Raw genomic sequence first — 21,763 nt, 5'->3', positions numbered from 1 at the left:
CCAACATAAGGACACTCAAGTGGCCCAAAAAGAGGTCCATGTGGCCAAGAATTGATGCCTCCTGCAAACAAGCAGAGCTAACTTACTAGGCTCATTAATGAGCCATCTTGGAAATGGATCCATGAGCCCCAGGGAAAGCCTTCAGATGACTGAAGCCTCAGTTGACACACTGACTGGACTATGGGATAAAAGACAGACTGCCCAGTTAAATTTGAATTTCAGGTGAACGATGAGTAATTTTTTTAGTAAAAGTATGCCCTGATTATTGCATGGGGCACACTTCTACTAAAGAATTATTTATCATTTTTCTAAAATTCAATTTTAACTGAGCATTTTATATTTTTATTTGCTAAATCAAGCAATCCCAGTGCAGTCTAACGGGAGTCCTGGGCCGGAATCACTAAGCTAACCACTCCTGAATTCCTGAACCACAAAACTGTATGAGATAATAAATCCATGTTGTCTTAAGGCACTAAGCTTTAAGGTAATTTGCTACGCACCAGTGGATAACTATTACACAGAAAGTCTGTGATTCCACTCAAAGTTGTATGCAAATTTCTGTGCAGAATTGCATAGGTGTATTTTCTGGGTAATGGCTTTGATTAAATTCTTAATGGAGTCAGAAGCTATTCCCAAGCATAACATACATGAAACAGAGCAAGAAAAAGAAGGCAAGAGACGCAGGTTTAGTTGACCTCTTTGGTGGGTTAAGTCAAATGACATTTCCAATAAACTTTCTGCAATGACGGAAATGTTCTATATCTGCCCTGGCCAATATGGTGGCCACTAGCCACGTGTGGCAACTGAACACTTGAAAATGTGGCTAGTCCATCGGAGGAATTAAGCTTTTAATTTTAAGTTTAAGTAGCCATATGTAGCTAGTAGCTACAGTATTGCACAAGACGATATCAGAACATGGGGCAAAGAGTCGTAACAGAATTTGGGCTGAGCCACGCAGAACTACAGGACGTTCTCAAAAAGTATAAATTCACTGACACAAGACCTTGTCTGATACTTCTTTATATATCCATCCCCACTATTACTCTCCACCCATCCTAGCAACCAGCAGAGCCTTCCTTATCATTGCTTTGTGGAAATTAGGTAGAATGGCCCCACGAAACACGCATCACAGCTAAATCGTTGTCTAAACCCTAATCTTGGAAGGATTCACCCTGACAAGAATTTCCGAGTCTCTTTTCATCATATTCCAGCTTCACCCATTACGAGCTGTGTGACTTGGTAAAATCATTTTACCTCTCTGTACTTCAATTTCCACATCTGTAAATTGAGATCATAATTATCTACCTCAAGGTGCTATTGTGAAGATTAAATGTATTAATGTACATGTAAAGCACTTAGAAACCCCGCACAGAATCATTTTTAAGCAAATGTTAACTATACAATGTATATAGTAACTGTAAGGCGAGGCAGGGGAACGCAATCAGACTCACAGCTTGGATCAGACCGAAACTTTCCGGACCACCCAGTTCCAGAAACTGACCTGGAGACTTTCCAGACCACCCAGTTCCAGGAACTGACCTGGGGACTTTCCACCCGGCCCAGCCTTCCCGCCTTTCGAGGGGCGGGACTAGTGGTCCCGAGACTGATGCAACCAGCACCAGATATTGCCACGATACCCGAAAAGACCACCAAATAAGGAATACCCTGCGCCCTCCCGGATTCGCCACACCCCTTTCCCTTCTTCCCCTATAAATTCTGCCCAAACCCTCGCCCGGGCGCGACTTCTCTGGCCCCTTTCTCTCGGACCAGTGAACCTCGCCCGGGAGCGTTCCCAAATAAAGCTTGTTTAAGCTCTCCTCCGTTTCTTGGTGCCGTTCCTTACAGTAACAAATGTATTCTTAGAATCACAAATTTTAACATAAACTCAGCGACTTGCATATAAAGCCAGCTGATTATCCTTACCCCACGTGGCCAGGTTCCTGGCTCGGCGAACGTTGCTGCGCTTCTTGAGAGGATGTAGACAAGGCGGCCCCTCTAGTCAGAGGATCCCAGCTCAGCTGCTCTGGCGGCCTCTTACTGACTGCAATTCCCCATCGCAGCCTTCTTACTTGCTGTCTTATCATACAGAATAAGCCACAGTCAGACTGTGTGACAGGGGAAATTTAGACCTATTTGCTCTCCCCAGCAATTATTTCTCGTAATGCCGCCCAACCACTACCTTCCGCTCTCAAAGAGTTGCCCCTCGCCCCGCCTTGATGCCTCTCTTTCCATCAGTCCTCCACTGGCCTCCATGGTTCATCTCTATGGTTCAAACACAGCCATGTTACTTGGGGCAGAGAGACCTACTGAGGGTTTTAGGGAAAAAGAGTTCCAGAGAAAAATTATGTTAAAGAACTCGTGAAGAAATTACAGATTTGTTTATCATTGTTACTCCTGCTGTTTGCCTCACTATTATTTGCACATGTAATTGGTTTTCAACTTGTGTTTACTTTAGGATAGAGATTCAACGATGTTCACAGACTGCTTAATGGGCCAGCGCTACTTTGAAGCGCTCTGAATCACATTATTTTGCAATTCAGTGCTCTGCCCTTTAACCCAACAATGAGAGCCAGTGTTCTGCTGGTAAATCAGGGATGTTTAGCTTGGCTGACCTTGCTAAGAAGGCAGTTTTACCAGAAAAGAGGAAAATAAAAAATCACAGATGGGAAGAAAGAAATAGGCTTCCAAAGAAAGAAGCCAGGGGGATTGCTTCTTGGAATTGTCCCCTTGCCGCCATAGTTTTAAAAGTTAAAATCAAGACCAGACACTTCTGGAAACCTCAAGAGACTCCAAGATTGCAGCAATTTATTTTCTAAAAGTGTTTTATTATCACTTGATTTAGTCCCCAACTCTGCCACTCTCCTTCAGATTACCTAAGTATAAAACTAGAGAATGCATGTCAGTCACACATGGTAGCATCCTGTGAGCTAATCAGGAGATTTGATCTACACCCCTGACAGAAAGCAGCTCTCTGACAAGAAATCTTCTATAGCTGCAGTCTGGGAATTATCATTTCTTGGAATTTCTCTTTCTTTCTAATTTACTGCAGGTATCCCTAAGACTGGGACAGTAGAAAACATGGGTAGAGTCAGGAGCAACATGAGGGAAAGACAGTGGGGTTCATTACAAAAATGTACATGTGTTTGCGTACATATGAAAATCACCAAGTCATGACCTGAGAAATGGCGTTTACTTCTTAACTCTACTTTGTCAAACTTTATTTATCCAAAAAAAACAATCTTACTTATTTGTATTCCTTCTGGACACACCATCCTGGATTTTATTTATTGAATTGTGTGGTTATCCTGAAAGCAAGATAAATTTGGAGAGCACGATTTTCTACATATATGTGACTCATAGTTTCTTTTTCAATTTGGGAGCCACCGAAAAACACAAGATAAGAAATCCTTCTTTCTACCCTACCTACCACTTCCTCCAAATATTCTGAGGTAAATCGTGAGGATTAAATTGACCAATGCCCTAATACTTCAATTGAACATTGGTCAAAAAGAAGCTCAATCTTAAAAATGGGAAACCTAGAGAATTGCTTATTAGTCTGCAGGACAGTTTAACCAGGACTTTAAAAATTTTTCTGGGAAAGATGGGGGAGTTGAAATTTATCTTTACCTTGAGTCCAGTGGAATTATAAGAAAGTCATTAATTATCCCACATCCAGCCCTCAGTGACTCTGCTTAGGGCTGGGATGGTAAGAATGTGCCAGACCTGTGGATGGAGGTAGACAGGCCTGTGGGGCCATTATCCAGTCTGTAACTTCCATAGAAGATGGAATGGAGCCCCGTGACAATAGCAGAAATGTGTTACTAAGAGATGAAGACGGCTAAATAGCAAAGGGCCAAATATTGAATGACAAATCAGGTTACACTATATCTGGAAGACACTGGGTAGCCAGAAGAAGTTCTTGAACAAGGTAATAAAATAATAACTTAGTATTTTAGCATGTAATTACCAGATTAGGTAAACTGGTAAGTCAGACAGTAGGTGATAGACTTTTGGACTCAGGAGCTATTATAAAAAGAAATGACAGGGTGGTAAATTACTAGTAAGGAGATTGAATCAGTAATCAGAAACCTCCCAACAAACAAAAGTCTAGGGCCAGATGTCTTCTCCGGTGAATGCTACCAAACATTTAAAGGAGAGTCAATACCAATCTTTCTCAAAAGCTTCCAAAAACTAGAACACTTCCAAACTCATTTTATGAGGCCTGCATTACCCCGATACCAAAAGCAGACAAGGATGCTACAAGACAGGAAAGTTACAGACCAATATCCCTGATGAATATAGATGCAAAAGTCCTCAGCAAAATATTAGCAAATCAAGTTCAACATTATATTAAAAGGATCATACACCATGATATGCTTGAGTGAGATTTATGGCATAACTTAGTTCATAGGAATCTAGATCAACTTTCTCTTCTATGAAATATTATGTCAACCAACTGCATTGATGACATGTGGATTGGACCTAGTGAACAAGAAATAGCAACTACTCTAGACTTATTGGTAAGATATTTGTATGTTAGAGGTTGGGAAATAAATCTGACTAAACTGAGAGTATCTCAGTGAAATTTCTAGGGGTTCAATGGTGTGGGGCCATGTGGAGACATCCCATCTACAGTGAAGGATAAGTTGTTGCATCCTGCCACTCCTACAACCAAGAAAAGCACAACGTCTAGTGGGCCTCTCACTTCACAGCAAAAAAAAAAAAAAAAAAAAAAATAGTGCTGCAACAGGCCTTAGTATTTTGGAGCCAAGCCCTGCCATCCTCTGCAAATAATTACTCTTCTTTCAAGAAACAACTCTTGGCTTGCTACTAGGCCTTAGTAGAGACTGAACACTTAATTGTGGGCCACCAAGTTACCATGTGAGCTGAGCTGCCCATCATGAACAGGGTGTTATCTGACCCACCATGCCAGAAATTTGGACATGCACAGTGGCACTCCATCATCGAATAGAAGTGATGTATATGTGATTGGCCTGAGCAGGCCAAAGCGCATAAGTAAGTTATGTGAAGAAGTGATGCAAATGCCTATAATCCTTACTCCTGCTACACTGCCTTCTCTCACCCATGTTCACCTATGGCCCCATGGTACACGATGAGCGCCATGATCAGCCGACAAAGGAAGAGAGAACTCATGCCTGGTTTACAGATGGGTCTGCACAATATGCAACCACCACCCACGAGCAGACAGCGGTGACACTACAGCCCCTTCTCTGAAAACAGCAGTGAAAGGAAATCCTCCCAGTGGACAGAACTTTGAGCAGGGCACCTCATTGTCCACTTTGCTTGGAAGGAGCAGTGGTCAGACGTGCAATTATATACAGATTCCTGGGCTGTGTCCCATGATTTGGCTGGATGGTCAGAGACTTGGAAAGACATGATTGGAAAATTGGTACCAAGAAAATATAGGGAAGAGGAACATGGATAGACCTCTCTGAATTTTCAAAAAATATGAAGATATTTGTGTCCCATGTAAATATTCACCAAAATGTGACCCCAGCAGCAGAGAGCTTTCCTAGTCAAGTAGAGAGAATGACTTGTTCTGTGGAACCAGTCAGCCTCTTTCCCCAGCCATTCCCATCATAACCCCATGGGCTCATGAACAAAGTGGCCATCATGGCAGGGATAGAGGTCATGCTTAGACTCAGCAACATGGAGTTCCACTCACTAAGGCTGACCTGGCCGCAGCCACCACTGAGTGATCAGTCTGCCAGCAGCAGAGACTAACACTGAGTCCTCAGTACAGCACCATTCTCCAGGGTGATCAGCTAGCTACCTGATGGCACATTGATTACATTGAACAAAACATCTATTATGGAAGGGGTAGTGTTTTGTTCTCACTGAAATTGACACTAAGCGTGCATATGGATTTGCCTTCTCTGCATCCAATGCTTCTGCTAAGACTACCATCTGTGGACTTACAGAATGTCTTATCCACACATCATTGCTTCCAATCTAGGAACTCACTTCACAGCAAGTGCTGCAATGGGCACATGCTCATGGAATCCACTGGTGCTACCATGTTCCTCACCATCCTGAGACAGCTGGTTTGACAGCATAGTGGACTGGCCTTTTGAAGATTTAGTTACAGTGCCAGCTAGGTGGCAATACCTTGCAGGGCTGGGGCAAGAATCTGCAGAAGATTGTATGTGCTCTGAATCAGCATCCAATGTATAGTGCTCTTTCTCCCATCCACTGTTCAGAAATCCAAGAACCAAGGGATGGAAATGCGAGTGGCATCACTCACCCACTGGCGTCACTCACTGTTATTATTCCTAGTAATCCATTAGCAAAACTTTTGCTTTCTGCTCCCATGATCTTATGCTCTGCTGGCCTAGAAGTCTTAGTTCCAGAGGGTGAATGCTTCCACTAGGAGACACAAAAATGATTCCATTGAATGGGAAGTTAAGACTGCCACCTGGCCGCATTGGGCTCTTCAGGCCTCTGAATCAACAGGCAAGGAAGGAAGTAACTGGGCTGACTGGAGTGACTGATCCTGACTACCGAGGAGAAATTGGACTACTGCTCCATAGTGGAGGGAAGGAAGAGCATGTCTGGGATACAGGAGATCCTTTAGGGCCTCTCTTAGTGATACCACGCCCTGTGATTAAGGTCAATGGAAAACAACAACATCCCAATCCAGGCAGGACTACTAATGGCCCAGACCTTTCAGGAATGAAGGTGTGGGTCACTGCATCATGTAAAGAACCACAAGTAGCTGAGGTGCTTGCCAAAGGCAAAGGGAATACAGATTTTGTAGCTGAAGAAGAGAGTTAAAATACCAGCTACAACCACGTGACCAGTTGTAGGAACGAGGACTGTAATTGTCCTGAATATTTCCTCTTTATTTTGTTATGAATGTGTGTGTATATTAAGCAAATATCATTTTTTTCTTTCCTCTTATTTCCTTATCATGCAACATAAGATTATTTACTTTATATCATAGTATTTAAGTATTGTTCATTTTACATCATAGTATTTAAGTTACAGGATATCAAAGGGAAGTGTAAACATCCCTCAAGTTTTCAACCCCTTCTTCTGGGGAAAGGGTTAGTATGTTTTCAGTTGTATGTAAGATAGTTGTATCATGTGAGATGGAATTTTGACATTATTATCTTTATTTGGAGATTAAGTATGGTTTATAGAGATGTGTATGGGGGTTAATAAGTTAAGCCAAGTTAATAAGGGGTGGACTTGAGATGATTAATTTTCTGTGTCAACTTGACTGGGCTGTAGGATGCCCAGGTATCTAGTTAAACATTTTTTCTGAGTGTGTGTGTGACGGTGTTTCCAGAAGAGATTGACATTTGAATTGGTGGACTGAGTAAAGTAGATTGCCATCCCCAATGTAGGTAAGGATCAGTCAATCCATCGAGGACCCAAATAGAACAAAAAACAAAGGAAGTTTGAATTCTCTCTCTCTCTCTGCCTAATTGCTTGAGCTGAGACTGGTCTCCTCCTGACCTTGGAATGAGGCTTAAACCATTGGCACTCCTGGTTCTCAGGCCTTCAGAGTTGAACTGGAATTTACACCAGGGGTTTTCTAGATCTGTAGCTTGCAATGGTAGATCATAGGACTTCTTAGCTTTCATAATCACATGAGCCAATTCCTTATAATAAATTATATATATATAATTATAGGGTTCTCTGAAGAACCCTAATACACTCTACTTATATGTACAATATTTATATACACTACTTCTAAAATCAAATGAAGACTGAAGTAGCTATATTAATACCAGACAAAGTAGACTTCAAAACAAAGAATATATCAAAGAGACATTTGACTGGCAACAAATGGGTCAATTTATCAAGAGGACATAATAATCCTAAAAGTTTATTCACCTAAATCTACACAAAGTTAGAGATTTCAATACTCTCAGTAACTGATAGAACAAGCAGTCTGAAGATCAATAAGGATACAGAAGACTTGAACAACACTACCATGTTGAACTTACTGACATGTGTGGAACACCCCACTGAACAACAGAAAGCAACGACTTTGCAAGTACACATGGAACAGTCACTAAAATAGACCATATTCTGGGCCATAAAACAAATCTGTACAAATTTAAAAGGATTGAAATCATACAAAATATGTTCTCTAATCACAGTGGAATTGAACTAGAAATCAATAACAGGAAGATGTCTTGAAATTTCCAAAATATTTAGAGAATTAAATGTTATTCAAGAAAGAACAAGCCAGTGTTTATTAAATCTCCATATCCTCAAGATCAAAACCTTGGCAGTCCCATTCCTAAGTGAGTATACCCCTAGACCCATCAAAACACACACACACACACACACACACACACACACACACACACACAGTAGATGCATGGAGCATTAGAGCTTTAAAAATTTATTTCAATCCATTTTAAAATATCAGTTTGAGAAATTCATCATATTTATATAGCTGAATCTTTCTGAAAAGTTATGGAAATTAACTACTGTGTTTTTATTTCAGTAACCAAATCTTATCTTGAATGTTGGCTTATTTTTGAATAGGACCAAGTATTGCAAAAAATTTAGAACCTGTTAACGTCCTATATCAACAAGAAGTTCTATTACCATCTTCAACATATCAGAATAGTGGTTAAGAGTATGATCTACTGAACCAAAGGGCTTGGATTTGAATCCTGTTTCCTCCATTTGTTATCTGTGTGAAGTTGAGTAAATCACTTACTTCGCTTCTCTAAGCCTCCATTTCCTCATTTGTAAAGTGAGGCTAATAATAGTACTTATTCCTAGTGTCCTTGAGCTGATTGAATGAGCTAATATAGATAAAGTGCTCCCAGCAGGTTTAGGTTTAAATATTAATGTTGCTCTTTTCCTGTATTTGTGTCTTTGCAATCCACAGCCCAAGACTAAGTTCCAATGTTCCTGCTCAGAAGAGATGGTATATCCTAGCCTGAGTTGCTTGGGACTTGTCTTAGGCATTTAAAACACTGTCATTATAATGTGAGAGAAAAATGTCTCCTAGAATATGTAGGGAGAATATATCACGTTCCATAAATTTACTTTGCTCTCTTTACATTATTTGCCAAGATTGCCAAAGGGCAAGCTCGTGAGATAAGATTCCTCACCAACCCACTGGATGAAGCAACAGGTTTGACCAATAAATTACAGTAACTTATGGTCCCTTCTATGGGCTAAATGTGTCCCCTCAAAATTCATATGTTGAAGCCTTAATCCCCAAGGTGATGGTATTTGGAGATGGAACCTTTGGGAGGTAATTAGGTTTAGATGAGGTCAGAGTCATAAGGGTAGCATCCCCATGATAGGATTAGTGCTCTTATAAGAGGAAGAGACCAGAGATCCCTCTCTTTCTACGATGTGAAGATACAGCAAGAAAGCAGCTGTCTGAAAACCAGGAGGAAGGCCCTCACCAGACACCCAATTTACTGGGACCTTGATCTTGGACTTCCCAGCCTCCAGGACTGTGAGAAATAAATGTTGTTTAAACCATCCAGTCCATGGTGTTTTGTTATAGCAGCCAGAACTAAGACATTCTTGTTCTCTCTCACACCAACATGGGAAAGACTGTTGATCACACATTAGAATTCCCAGTCTGCGTTCCAGGGAACTGTTAGCTGCAGCCACCCCCGCTGTTAGAAGCAGGAAAAACAATCTCTTAATAAGCCAGCATCCCAAGATCAACTTTTCCAGAACTTAGCCTTGCTTGTCAATATCATTTTAATCTCAGGAATTTCTGTTTCTTCCTTAAATCCTCTGCCTCATTCTCTATTGCAATTCTCAAGAGCGAGCATCCTCACCCTCCATCAATCTTCCACAGGGGACATGAGACAAAATCTCCTAATTGTATTCAAAAGCAAAAAGGGAGAGAATTAAGAGGCCCACACTTCCATGGCACAAAAGATTAGTATTTCAGAATACCTGCCCTGTGGGTGTCTCAAGAGAACACTCCCACACTGCACATGAACCTGCCCCTGCCTGGCAAGACACAACTCAAACATAACAGCCACATGTCCACAGGACAGTAAAGGGGCCAGCCCTCTAGTGAAACGAGATGAGCACCACCCTGGGAGGCAGAAGAGCCATTTCTAGAGTAAACCAGCTATGTCACAATGGATAATAACTGTAAAATGGCCGTTTTATTGAGTATATACAGCCAGTGTCCTGAGTCACAGCGGGCACAGAACCATATCGTCAAGTCCCTGCCCTCACTAGTCCAGAGGAGGCTTGGAGACCAGATCTCCTCAAAGGTGGCTTTCTCTCACATTTAATGAATCTGTGCACCACGTCCGTGGGAAACAGCCAATCACTGCATTTTTAAGAGACTCCAGACACTTAGGAAGTCTCCTCATCATCCTACCAAAGTATTTAATCCTACGGGGCCACAATCATCCCATTAGAGAGCTTGTCCAGGTTTACATCACACCTGACATCAGCAATTCCCCCCTCAACACCCCGGTGCTCAGTGTCTGTGCAGAGAAGAGTTTCTGGACTTAGAGTTCAGTGGGGGCCCTTTATGAACTACTGTTATGGTACACACTGAGGATGTATATGATCTAATAACACACCAATCCTGAGACTTTCATGTTAATCAGTTTCTCCTGAGGGTGTCTGATAAAACTTTCCCTTGATGAGAAAATTCCACTTCACTATTACAGAAAATTCCTTTGACCTGTCTGTGTTCCCAGCCCACTTGGTCAGCTGATTATTGCATAACAGACCCTCATCCAGCAGCACATCTGCTTTATTCTCTCAATCAATGCTTCTCTGTCTTGAGCATCATTGATCTGTTATGTACTTGAGGCCCCTCCCCTGGGATTCAGTACCAGCCCCCTCTCATAGGGATGCACGGAAATAACAGTGATAACAGAGTAGTTCTTAATGTTTGTCCTTTCACAGGAAATTGTCCTCAGCCTGTGAATCAAAAAGAACATTTTATTGTTCCTTCTGGTGCCCACCTTTTCACCTTCAGCCCACCCCTTCTGAAACGACAGTTTTCCCATCTAGTCTTGTTAACCCTTGGATGAAAAAAGCAAATTTTTTTACATGATTGATGTTTTGAGGATAAAGCTGGAGCTTTGCCTGACAGGAATAAATAAAAAGACAAATTGTAGGCACTATGGTGGTCACAGCAGGGACTCCTATCATGCCATCAGCTTCCTTGTCCCCAAATGTGTGAACTGCCTGAAAGACCAAGGTAATTGAAAAGCATGCATATACCTCGGGTTTCTCAGATATTAACGGAAATTGCCTCCTACTGCGGTTGCTTTCTGGCTCAGTGATCTGAAAGAGAAGAGGTCATTCCATTCCTAGCTAAAGTATTGAATACACTTTAACTAGTCCATCAAGGAAGAAAAGTCTCAGTGGACTGGTAGGTAGCAGGACTAATGCAGCGGCTCAATTCTGCCACTCTTGTACTAAGGATGCTCCAATCTTCCCCTCCCTCCCTTCTTTTCATTTCTCTTCTCTCCTCTGTGTCTCCTCCTCCTCTCCTACCTCAGAGAAAGAAAGAGTCGTAGATACACCTGAACACCCTAAGTATGTAACATCTTCCTTTATCTTCAAATTTAAGATGACCACCTTCACTAGCTATTATGCTCATCTTACAAATAATCCAAACGCCTGTGGTGGGTCAGTATGTGTGTGAGTATGAGGGTGTAAGAAATGTTGGTAGGTATAGAAAAAAATATAGAACAAATGATAAACTGTGGGGTCGGTCCAAACATATTGATGAATCCACATATCTTAACCAAAAGGAAAAGTGATTAATAATTTATGTGCAGCTGTTTCAGGGAATGTTGAGTAAACCAGCTGCTCAGCACCTGCAGCTCTGAGTGGCTACTTAACGACAGGATGGACTCACAAGTCCCATATGAAGCTGAGATTAGCAATGACCTGCCTAGCTGAGAGGGGGAGCTCTCAATCAAATGAGCCAGTTACCTGGCTTGTTGCTAGGCAACTCAAGAGTTCCAGCTCAAGAGTTCACGTCCCCATTGTACCCCACCTGAATACCAAGAAAATTCCCTCTGTTTCAAGGGACTTACAAGCACCCTGGACTGTTGCTGTTGGGAGGGAGGTTCCATACAGAGCAGTTAAGATGGGGCTCAGTAAATCTCAGGGCATTGATCAGCAGCACTTCTGTTGGTCAATTATTAGGAAGTGTGTAGGGTGTCACAGAAGGCACACTCCGACGCAATTAGACCTTCCAAAGCAGCGTCTCTGCCCAGGTGACTTACAGTGTCCACTTAAAATGTGAGTGATGGCCAGTAGGATGTGACTGAGCTCCCATGGAGCTCCCTGAAGCTGGTCGATGCACCAGCTGATTCCCTCCTCTCCCTCTGTCCCCTGCTAGGTCCAGATGACTTTAACTTCAGCACTTTCTGCCTTCTCTTCCAAGGCTAGATCCCAGCCCAGCCCAGCCCACCTGGGCTGAGGCAGAGGGAAGGGCAGATGGGGACAGTCTCACACTCCCTCTGCTCTCATTGCAGTCAATTTTCATGGCATAAACAGTCCTCCCAGCTTTCCTCAAAGCCTTCTCTTCAGATGTTCAAGAACTTATTTTGGAAGTTTCAAAACGTGTTTGAAGTCTTAATGTTGAAAGTTACTTTCTTCTTGCAGCCCTGCTGCCACGATCCTAATTCGCGCATAGACAATGTGAAGGTCTCTGTCCAACTAGAGGAAAGGTCAAGTATAAGGATGTTTGGAAAACTTAAAAAGGCATGAAATTTCGTATTTCAAGACAGCAACTCTCTGCAACCTCATTCACTGGTCCCCTCCTTCTCCACCAACTATTCACTCATCCCTTGGATAGACCTGGAGGACATGATGCTGAATGAAATAAGCCAAATACAAAAAGATAAATACTGTATAATCTCACTTTTAGGAGGTATATAAAACAGTCAGACTCATGGAGCAGAGTAGAATGGTGGTTGCCAGGGGCTAGGGGCAGGGGAAAATGGGGAAGTGATGGTCAAAAGATATCAAATTTCAGTTATGCAAGGTAAATGAGTTCTAGAAACCTACTGTATAGCACAGTGCCTGTAGCTATCAATGCTATAATGTACACTTAACATTTTCTAACAGGAAAGATCTTATGTTAAGTGTTCTTACCATAATAATAATAATAATGAGGGTGGGAGGAAACTTTGGGAGATGTTGGATATGTTTATGGTCTGGATGGTGGTGATGGTTTCACAGATGTATACTTATCCCCAAACTCATGTACAGCTCTTTACATGTCAATCATACCTCAATAAAGTAGTTCGAAAATTTTAAAAATATAAAAAAGAGCACATTAGCCATCCTTCATGGAAAGTCTTTAAAATTAAACATAACACAGATTTTAAAATTCCAAAGTATAGTATCTTTAATGAGTTTTTTAATCATTGTCATTTAAACTAAAGTTTCATTGAAATGTATCAGAAAAATACAGAGATATTATTTGTATATAAAAGCATATTTTAAATTCCATTGAAGCCCACTCATTTCATCAACTACAGCTGTTATTTTGTTTTGATGAAAGATGAATAGGGAATAAACAGAGGGCTAATGTCTCAAATGGATCTACCTGTAGAGCCCCCTGAAAAATCTAAGTACGTATCCACGTTAGAGAACACTTCCCCCAAATACGCAATCACTCAATAGCTCAGGCATGAATGATGCTTCCTACAAAAGGAAAGGGGAGGAGGGGGACAAATTACAGGTCTTGTGTTTGGAAAACACAAGAAAAGCTCCAGAGAGAAGCCTCAATTGTAAATACTTGTTCTCAGACAAGAAAGTAGAAGGTGCCCCTGTGACCGTAACATGATGGATTCCACTCTGATAGCAGTGATTCAACCTCCTGACAAGATTAGGGATCTCTAGGTGTGGTGCTTGGCATGGAATCATTGTATCTGCCTTTTTCCATTCAAGGTCCCCTTTGTATTCAGTTTCACTGAGCCGAAGCCAGCCTCTCTAATCTTTCTGTTTTCATAATCAATTTGTAGGGTGTGTTCTGGTCGGTTCTTTTAATCATACTAAAAAGAATCATAGAGCATTCAGATTTCTCTAGTCCAACCCTCTAATTTTCAGATTAAAAAAAAGTCAAGGTCCAGAGAAGTCAGCAATTTTTCCAAGAACATACAGCTCCTTCAAAGGTTCATCAATATCCTTCAGCCTGACTGACATTTAAAAAGAGAAGAAAAAGAGGATCTGGATTCAGGTTTGGGAGAACAAAGGCTTGTGTAATTATGCAGGGCCTGGGGATTGGGAGAAGTGGACCCGGAGTGGAAGGAGAAAGAATGGGCCGCGTGCTGAGAAGCTGTCTACAGGGCCGGGCGTGCAAAGGTTTTAACTCGGCCACGGGGCTGCGAGCAGGCCCACCGGCACCGGGAGCTACGGGGCTTCGGCGGCGCAGGGCCGGATGCTGGTGACGGAGATGCTCTGACCTCGGCACCTCAGGACGCCGGCCTCACACTCTGTCATCGTCCGCTCCCTGCCATTCGCCTCCACGCAGACGCTGAACCCTGTTTCCTCGCACTCCGAGGCGGCTCTGCAGACACATTTGCTGCTCTGGGCTGGAAAAAGAAGCGAGAGAGGCTTGGTGGCCCATGGTGGAGGTGGAGAAGACAAGGCGCATCACGTCCAAAGTCGTGATGTTTGGTAATTGGAGAGCTGTAGACGCTCCTGCCTCGCGTGATGCAGTCAATTACCCTCCCCTCTCCCGGACCCCCAGGAAAAGCTGCAGGATTGGGCAAGGGAGGCATTTCGCTCCACTCCGACAGAATAAGCAGGTTTTGAGGCTGCTGCCAGGCTTCCTATCGATGGGACCCCCGCGGAGCGGTTCTCTCCTCCACGCGCTGCACAGGGGGGGCCCAAACCCCCGGTGTGACCCCTCAACGCCCAGACCAAATGCAGACACCTCAGCAAAACGCCGGGCTGCGAGGCTCAAACAGAGGGAGACAAGAGAAGAATTAACTTGCTTTGAGAGAGAGAGGGCATGAGATGCAAAAGGCCTCATGCCCCATAAAGACCCATCAGAAACGAGTCGGGGAGGAAAGCCGTGTGTGCGCTGAAGGTGCGAGGCTGGAACACACCAGCCAGGCGTCCCCAGAAGGAGGGTAACCAGGTCTGCCAGACCACTGTGGTGACTGCCAAACCGAAAGTGACCCAGACGTGCCTATATGTGTCATCGTCTCTGCTGCAAATGGGACGGGAGTGAGGGGAAAGGTGCCCAGCGGGTACCGGCCAGGAAAAGGAGGGCCTGAGGATCTAGCAGAGACCTTACAGATCGAGATCGCACCGTCCGGCTCCCAACTTGACAGATGGGGAAACTAAGGACGGTGACTTGGCTCTGGCGACCCAACTCCTCCCCCCCGCGGAGGAGGGCTGGCCAGTGCTGGTTGTCAAGATCATTGTTAAGTGCTACCTGGACACAGCACCAGCAAGTATGGAATCACAGCTTGAGAATGTAGTACCTCCTTTTCTATTCTCTTCACATCCTTCTGATTGCTTCTAGGAGAAAGTGTCAGCTTGGCACGGGTGTGCTTTCAACACACCCCTGACACTTGCTAAACACCCTTTATCACAAGGAAGCTTCATCCTCCAAGCTTTGAGCAGCCTCTGGCTAGAATCTCCTACCTTGTTTTGTTTCATTGTATGTATTTTCATGGTTACCTAATATTTATGGCAAGGGACACTTCCTATTAAAAATGTGATATAACGTTTCTTCTTTTAAAAATTGTTATTTTTATGGGAGTCTGTTTCTTTTTGAATGAGTACATAATATGGCTAATGCAAGGGCAGAGCAAAAATCATGAAGGTGGAACGTGATGTTTGGGAGGACATTCAGACCATCAGGGAGAGTTCTTGATCGACCCCCTCCCCGGGGAAGGCAGTCAGGGAGGATAGTTCATGCTCAGACCAGTCGGAGTCTTTGATATCCTCAGGGATGTGCTTTGATCTGCCGCTAAACTAGAAAACTTCACTCCTATTACTTGAGCATTTTTGTAGCTACAAATATGAAATGCCCCTTACCGTCACATTTTCCCCATAGTGGACACACACCGCAAGCTTTCTCAGCTGAGGCAGGTAGAGTACAGCTCTCCCTACCAGCAACAGTGTAATTTCTACCCTGACATTGGAGAACATGCATCTTGCAAACTGTCAGAGGCAGTATCCTTTTGCTTCTCTCATCTCGAGCACACACATCCAAGGAGGATCTGAAACAAATTTTTTAAATTACTTTATTTACAAGATTTTCTTTCTTCAAAGCTGAGACTGAGAAGTGAAAGGTGAGGCTCTGGGTTCGATGACTCAGATGTTGTCACCTACAGCAAAAAGATGGAACAGAAATGCAAATGCCCCTCATTACTAGGGCCCAACCCCCTCCAATCTTCAAAATGAACATATTTTGCTCTTTATTTACTCACAAGTTTTACAAGCTTAGATATCTAGTGTCAATGTAGTTTCATCTAGAACAGATCGGATACAGCAAATTAGAAGAGAAGGCAACGTCTGCTAGCCACAGATGGTAGATTGACGACAAAGAAGGAGGCAGAAAATCAGCAAAGATCAAAACACTCAGAGGAATGGGAGTCAAATGGGACCACTGGCTGCAGAAGAAAGTATCTCCTCCCAAGCCAGCAGCCCTGAGAGTTCAGGTCCATATTATAGCATTATCCACAGCTGATGACTGAATCCTCAAGGGAAAATGAACTCTATTTTTCAACGCTATTTTTAGAGTATCTACGTTTACAAAATAGTTTAGAAATATTTCCATAAAATGGGTTACTTTTTTTCGTATGCATTGGTGTTAAGATAGTGCCAACTATTTGAAATGTCACTAATAAAAACAACCACATTTCTGAATGCTGATGGGTAAGGAAACAATTACTGTAGCGAAACCCTAGACAGCAAGGCTGTTTTGAATAATAAACAGAATCTATATTTACTTATATATATTTAGCTCTAATGTTTACTTCTCTGAACAAGAGTTAAATTTATTTGGACATTTACATAACAGAAACAAATCCTAGTATTTCTTTTTTATCTGTTTATTTAAACTTTACATAGAAGTACGCAGAACAGCTTAAAGGGCAGAGAACTTACAAGGCCATCTATCTTGTTATCAGTATCTGATGTTAAAACTCTTACCATATTTATAAACAGGCTGCAGATAAACTCAATGAATCAGAGAAGTTGGAAAGAGGATGAAAGTGAGTCAAAGCAAACAATGATTAATAGAGAATAACAGCACAGTCAGAAGATTCTGGGCTGACCATTTCCACTTATGCTATTCACTTTTATGTTCTCCTTCACATGAGAAGTTACTTCTTATAAGATACCACCATAGTCATCATTACCCAATGTAGGTGTTCAAGGAGATGTGTTTTGGTGACCATACTAATTGAAAGCCAAGTAATTGGCTAATAATTTGTGTTTTGATTCTTAACCTTAAAGATGGCCAGTAAGTCCTGGGGACTGGATACCTTCCATTTGCCTCTCCAGATTCACCCTCCACTCTTCTCCACCCTGCCTGGGAGGCTGACATGTATGGACCACATCAATAGACTTCCTTGTCCTCTAGCTTCAGGGGTGTTTGATCAATGGGGGAGTCTGGCAAGAGACTGGAGGGAGAGAAGAGGGTACAATGGGGGGTTTTATTCCCCTGGCTCACTGCTGGGGATCTCTGAGGGCCCCAAATGAGGGACTCAACTCTTCCTCAACTAGCGCTCTGTCAACAGGTTTTCATAAGTGCTCCTCTCTCACGCCTTCTGGCTTGGGCATGGAGATCCTATAAACCCGAACTGCTACCAGTCCAGGAATACTGCCCCGTGGCTTGCAGTTTTCTTTACTCTGCCCACATTTCTGTAAATAGTCCCACCAGTAAACCTCCTCTTGTCTCAATTTAATCATGCCCTCTGTATCCAACAACCAGTAATTACTCCAGATATCTTTCTACAATGGAGTGATTTCAAGTGTGGTGGTGTTCTTAGAATGCAAATCTAGAAATAAACATATTTCAAGAATCAGAAAAGTGGCTGCTTTTGTTTCTCTTGGTATCTTTAAGAGTTTACATCTCATGGGAATTTCAGCCCCAATCTCCTCAAGCTCTAAATCCTCAGGTGACGGTTTTGTCATTTTGCCCCATTTTATGTAGAGAACAAGCGGTCTCAAGCAGTCCTTCAGCCTTTCTCACCAGCTAGATTAGATCACTGCCTAACGCCACCAATGGTCAGTCCTGGTGACCCAGGCAAATAACAAGCAGCAAATGGACTGGACTGAAATGCAAAGACCCTTAACCCATGGTAAGTAACATCTTTGAGCTAACAGAGACTGGCATCTAAGAAATCATGCCATCTATTTTTTTTAATTTAATTATTATTTGTTAACTTTTTTATTTTATATTGGGGTATAGTTTATTAACAATGTTGTGTTAGTTTCAGGTGTACAGCAAAGTGATTCAGTTATACATATACATGTATCTATTCTTTTTCAAATTCTTTTCCCATTTAGGTTGTTACATAATACTGAGCAGAGTTCCCTGTGCTATGCAGTAGGTCCTTGTTGGTTACCTATTTTAAATATAGCAGTGTGTACATGTCAATCCCAAACTCCCTAACTATCCATCCTCTGCACCCTTTCCCCCCGGTAACCATAAGTTCGTTCTCTAAGTCCGTGAGTCTGTTTCTATTTTGCAGATATGTTCATTTGTATCAATTTTTTTTTTAGATTCCGCATATAAGTGATATCATACAATATTTGTCTCTCTCTGTCTGACTGACTTCAGTTAGTATGACAATCTCTAGGTCCATCCATGTTGCTTCAAATGGCATTAAGAAATCATCCCATCTATTTTAAATAAAACAGAGAAGAAGACAGAGCTTACCCACATTCATAAGGCATTTTACAAACACATCTTGAATTCTGCAGTTTCTCCCAGCGCTGACATTCAGGCACTTCCGGTGCCAAAGGGGCATCTAAAAGAAAACAATAATGGAGAGGCAATCATTAGGTGAAAAGCTTCTTCAGAGCAAACAAGGTATTATTTTAATTGTTGAACCAGGCTCTGTAATATTCTCAACTGCAACAAGTTTGTACAGTAAAAAATAAAGCTATAAAGCATTTTACAAGAGCTAGAGCATTCCTAGGACCACCCAATTTCATTGGTCATAATAGCTACCATTTCTTGAGCATTTACTCTTGGCCCTGCCCTTTTTATACATTGTGATATTTAATCCCCTTAATTAGTGCCCGTTTAAGAGATGAGGAAACTAAGAGACAGAAAAGTTAGGAAATTCATGCTAGTTAACAAATTGGCCAAGCCAGGATTGAAGTCCATGTTTGTCTGAATTGAAGGCCCATAGAGTAGGCTCCCTTTCATCAAGTACATGGGGGTTTAAAAACTGTTTGTTATGTGGACGTATTTTGCCCACTGTGCCTATAATGAGACAGAAAGCATACCATCACTTGACCTATACAAGAAGAACTCTCAGCATCTCAAGGACAACTATAATAACCTCTTACATGTAAATGTCCAAGTGGTCTCCCCTCAACAGTGACTAAATGTCTGGAGGTACTTACATTAATAAAATCCTTTCCTTTATTTTATGTTTCTTACAAACTGATAGAAAGCCAATCATCATTCCAGTTTTGACAGGAAAACACTTTGGTCCAACTTACAAGAGCATAATTTGCCACGGCCTAGGCTATGCCTGCCTACAATGTGAACAGTCTGCACCACCCTGCAATTTCCACCTCCTGCCAGCTTCATTACAATGGAATTCAGTGGCATACACTTTTGCATCATAAAACTAGCTACCTGCTGGATATATCTATAAAGGTCATTTGTCTGCAGGATGTGTTTTTATGGGTGCACAAACTATGGAATACTTCCTTACTTCGGAAAACATAAGAGCTTTAGACATGACAGGAAAATCTCATGAACAAGGAAGGTATAAACTTGTAAAAATGGTAGCAAGGTGAAGTATGCCTGCCGTGTCCAGCAAGGTCTCTAGCAAGTACTTATTCTTTAAACATTTTTCTTTGAAATGGTATTATCTTTTATTTTTTTTACACAGCAGGTGCTTGTTAGTCATCAATTTTATACATATCAGTGTATACATGTCAATCCCAATCGCCCAATTTGAAATGGTATTATCTTAAATGCAACGTAGTATCCTGAATTGGATCCTAGACCATGAAAAGGACATCGGTGGAAAAACGGTGATGTATGAATAGAGTCTGTAGGGTAGTCAATAGTATGGTACTATTTAATATTAATGTCTTGGTTTTGACCAACTAAATTGTGTCAAGGTATGTAAGGTGTTAATATTATGGGAAGATGGGTAAAGGGTATATGGAAACTATACTTGCAAATTTTCTGAAATCCTAAGTAATTCCAAAATAAAATATTTTAATGGTATTATCTAGATCAATGCTTCTCAACCAGGGGCAAATGTTTGCCCCTGGGGACATTTGGCAATGTCAACAGACATTTTTGGTTGTCACCCCCGTGAGACGCTACTGGCATCTAGTGAGCAGAGACCAGGGATTCTGCCAAACATCAGATAAGGCACAGGACAGGCTCCCACACAAAGAATTAACAGGGCTCAAATTCCAGTAGTGCTGGGGTTGGGAAAGTCTGATCTAAATGGACCAAAACTGAAGTTCAGTGATTAAGCCATGTACATTAGTTCTGTATTATTATTAGCAGTTTATTTGCTAACTGTTCATAAGGATAGAATTTCAAATTTTAAATATTTTCTAAAAGTTATTATAATTTCTTTGCGGAAAATCGCTTGTAGAATTACCTACACCAAAGACTTTTGCATTTAAAAAGAATATAGCTTTGTTATCTTCATGGCTTGACTAACCAAGTAAACACACTCTTAGGACCCACCTACAGTATGTACGTTTACTATTTTAAAATCAAATATCTTCCCATCAAGACTAAGTACTGATGCGGGTGCGGATAAATAACGGGCTAGTGTTTAATGGATACAGAGTTTCAGTTTGGGAAGATGGAAAAGCTCTGGAGACGGATGACAGTGATGGTTGAACAATAATGGGAATGTACTTAATGCTACTGAATTGCACATTTTTAAATGGTTAAAATGGTAAATTGTATGTTGTGTATATTTTACCACAATATAAAAAAGACTAAATACTTGTACATCAGGTATTTTCAAACTCTGGAGGCTGACAAACCTGGAACCTTTAGTTATAGGCTTATGTTAAGGGTAGTTATTATTGTTATCTAAGGCTTCTGAAAAACACACAGATCTGAAAAACATCCTTAATTAAAACCTTAATAGAATTTGCTACTGAGTGGGAGAAAATTCATACCAAATGTGTTATAAAGTTGAAAAAGACGTTTCAGAAAAAAACAAGTATATAATCTCATTTGGAAGAAAAGAGCAACCTCATCAACTGTACATTGTTCTCCTTAATTTTAGCATTATTGGTACAGGTCCATTACTTTATCCCAAATAAACTCATAGTTATACCTCAGTGCATGTAGAAAACAAAGCAGCTGTCTCTGCTCTGACAGCTACAGAACATGTGAGAACAGGCAGGGCAGCCATTCCACTGGACACGCAGCCCTCCCATTCTGTCCTCTGTGATCTATTTAACACAATCAGTCACAGAGTGCTCTCTTTTCAATTGTGAAGATCTAATTCACCTAATATTACTATTCATGGAATCAACTACTTCATCTTCACTATAGAAGACAAATTTCAGCATCGAATTAAAAATTATATACTCAAGAAATAAGAATATCATATAA

At 41.7% G+C, this 21,763-nt stretch overlaps 1 protein-coding gene across 1 annotated transcript in view; it reads right to left on the bottom strand.

The window, feature by feature from the left end:
• Positions 1 to 13,343: 13,343 nt before the first annotated feature.
• Positions 13,344 to 21,763, bottom strand: part of C7 (complement C7) — a 54,646-nt gene continuing 46,226 nt past the window's right edge. The window contains exons 16-18 of the mRNA XM_030882028.3: positions 18,863 to 18,953; positions 16,009 to 16,193; positions 13,344 to 14,549 (exon numbers count right to left, since the gene is read on the bottom strand). Of these exons, the coding sequence (XP_030737888.2) occupies positions 14,368 to 14,549; positions 16,009 to 16,193; positions 18,863 to 18,953 (458 nt within the window). The 3' untranslated portion in view covers positions 13,344 to 14,367. The remainder of the gene's footprint in view (positions 14,550 to 16,008; positions 16,194 to 18,862; positions 18,954 to 21,763) is intronic.

Source organism: Globicephala melas, chromosome 3, assembly GCF_963455315.2.
Source record: "Globicephala melas chromosome 3, mGloMel1.2, whole genome shotgun sequence".
Lineage (NCBI taxonomy): Eukaryota > Metazoa > Chordata > Mammalia > Artiodactyla > Delphinidae > Globicephala > Globicephala melas.
Note: the sequence above shows the minus strand (reverse complement) of the source record. Positions and strands in the feature narration are given on the sequence as shown.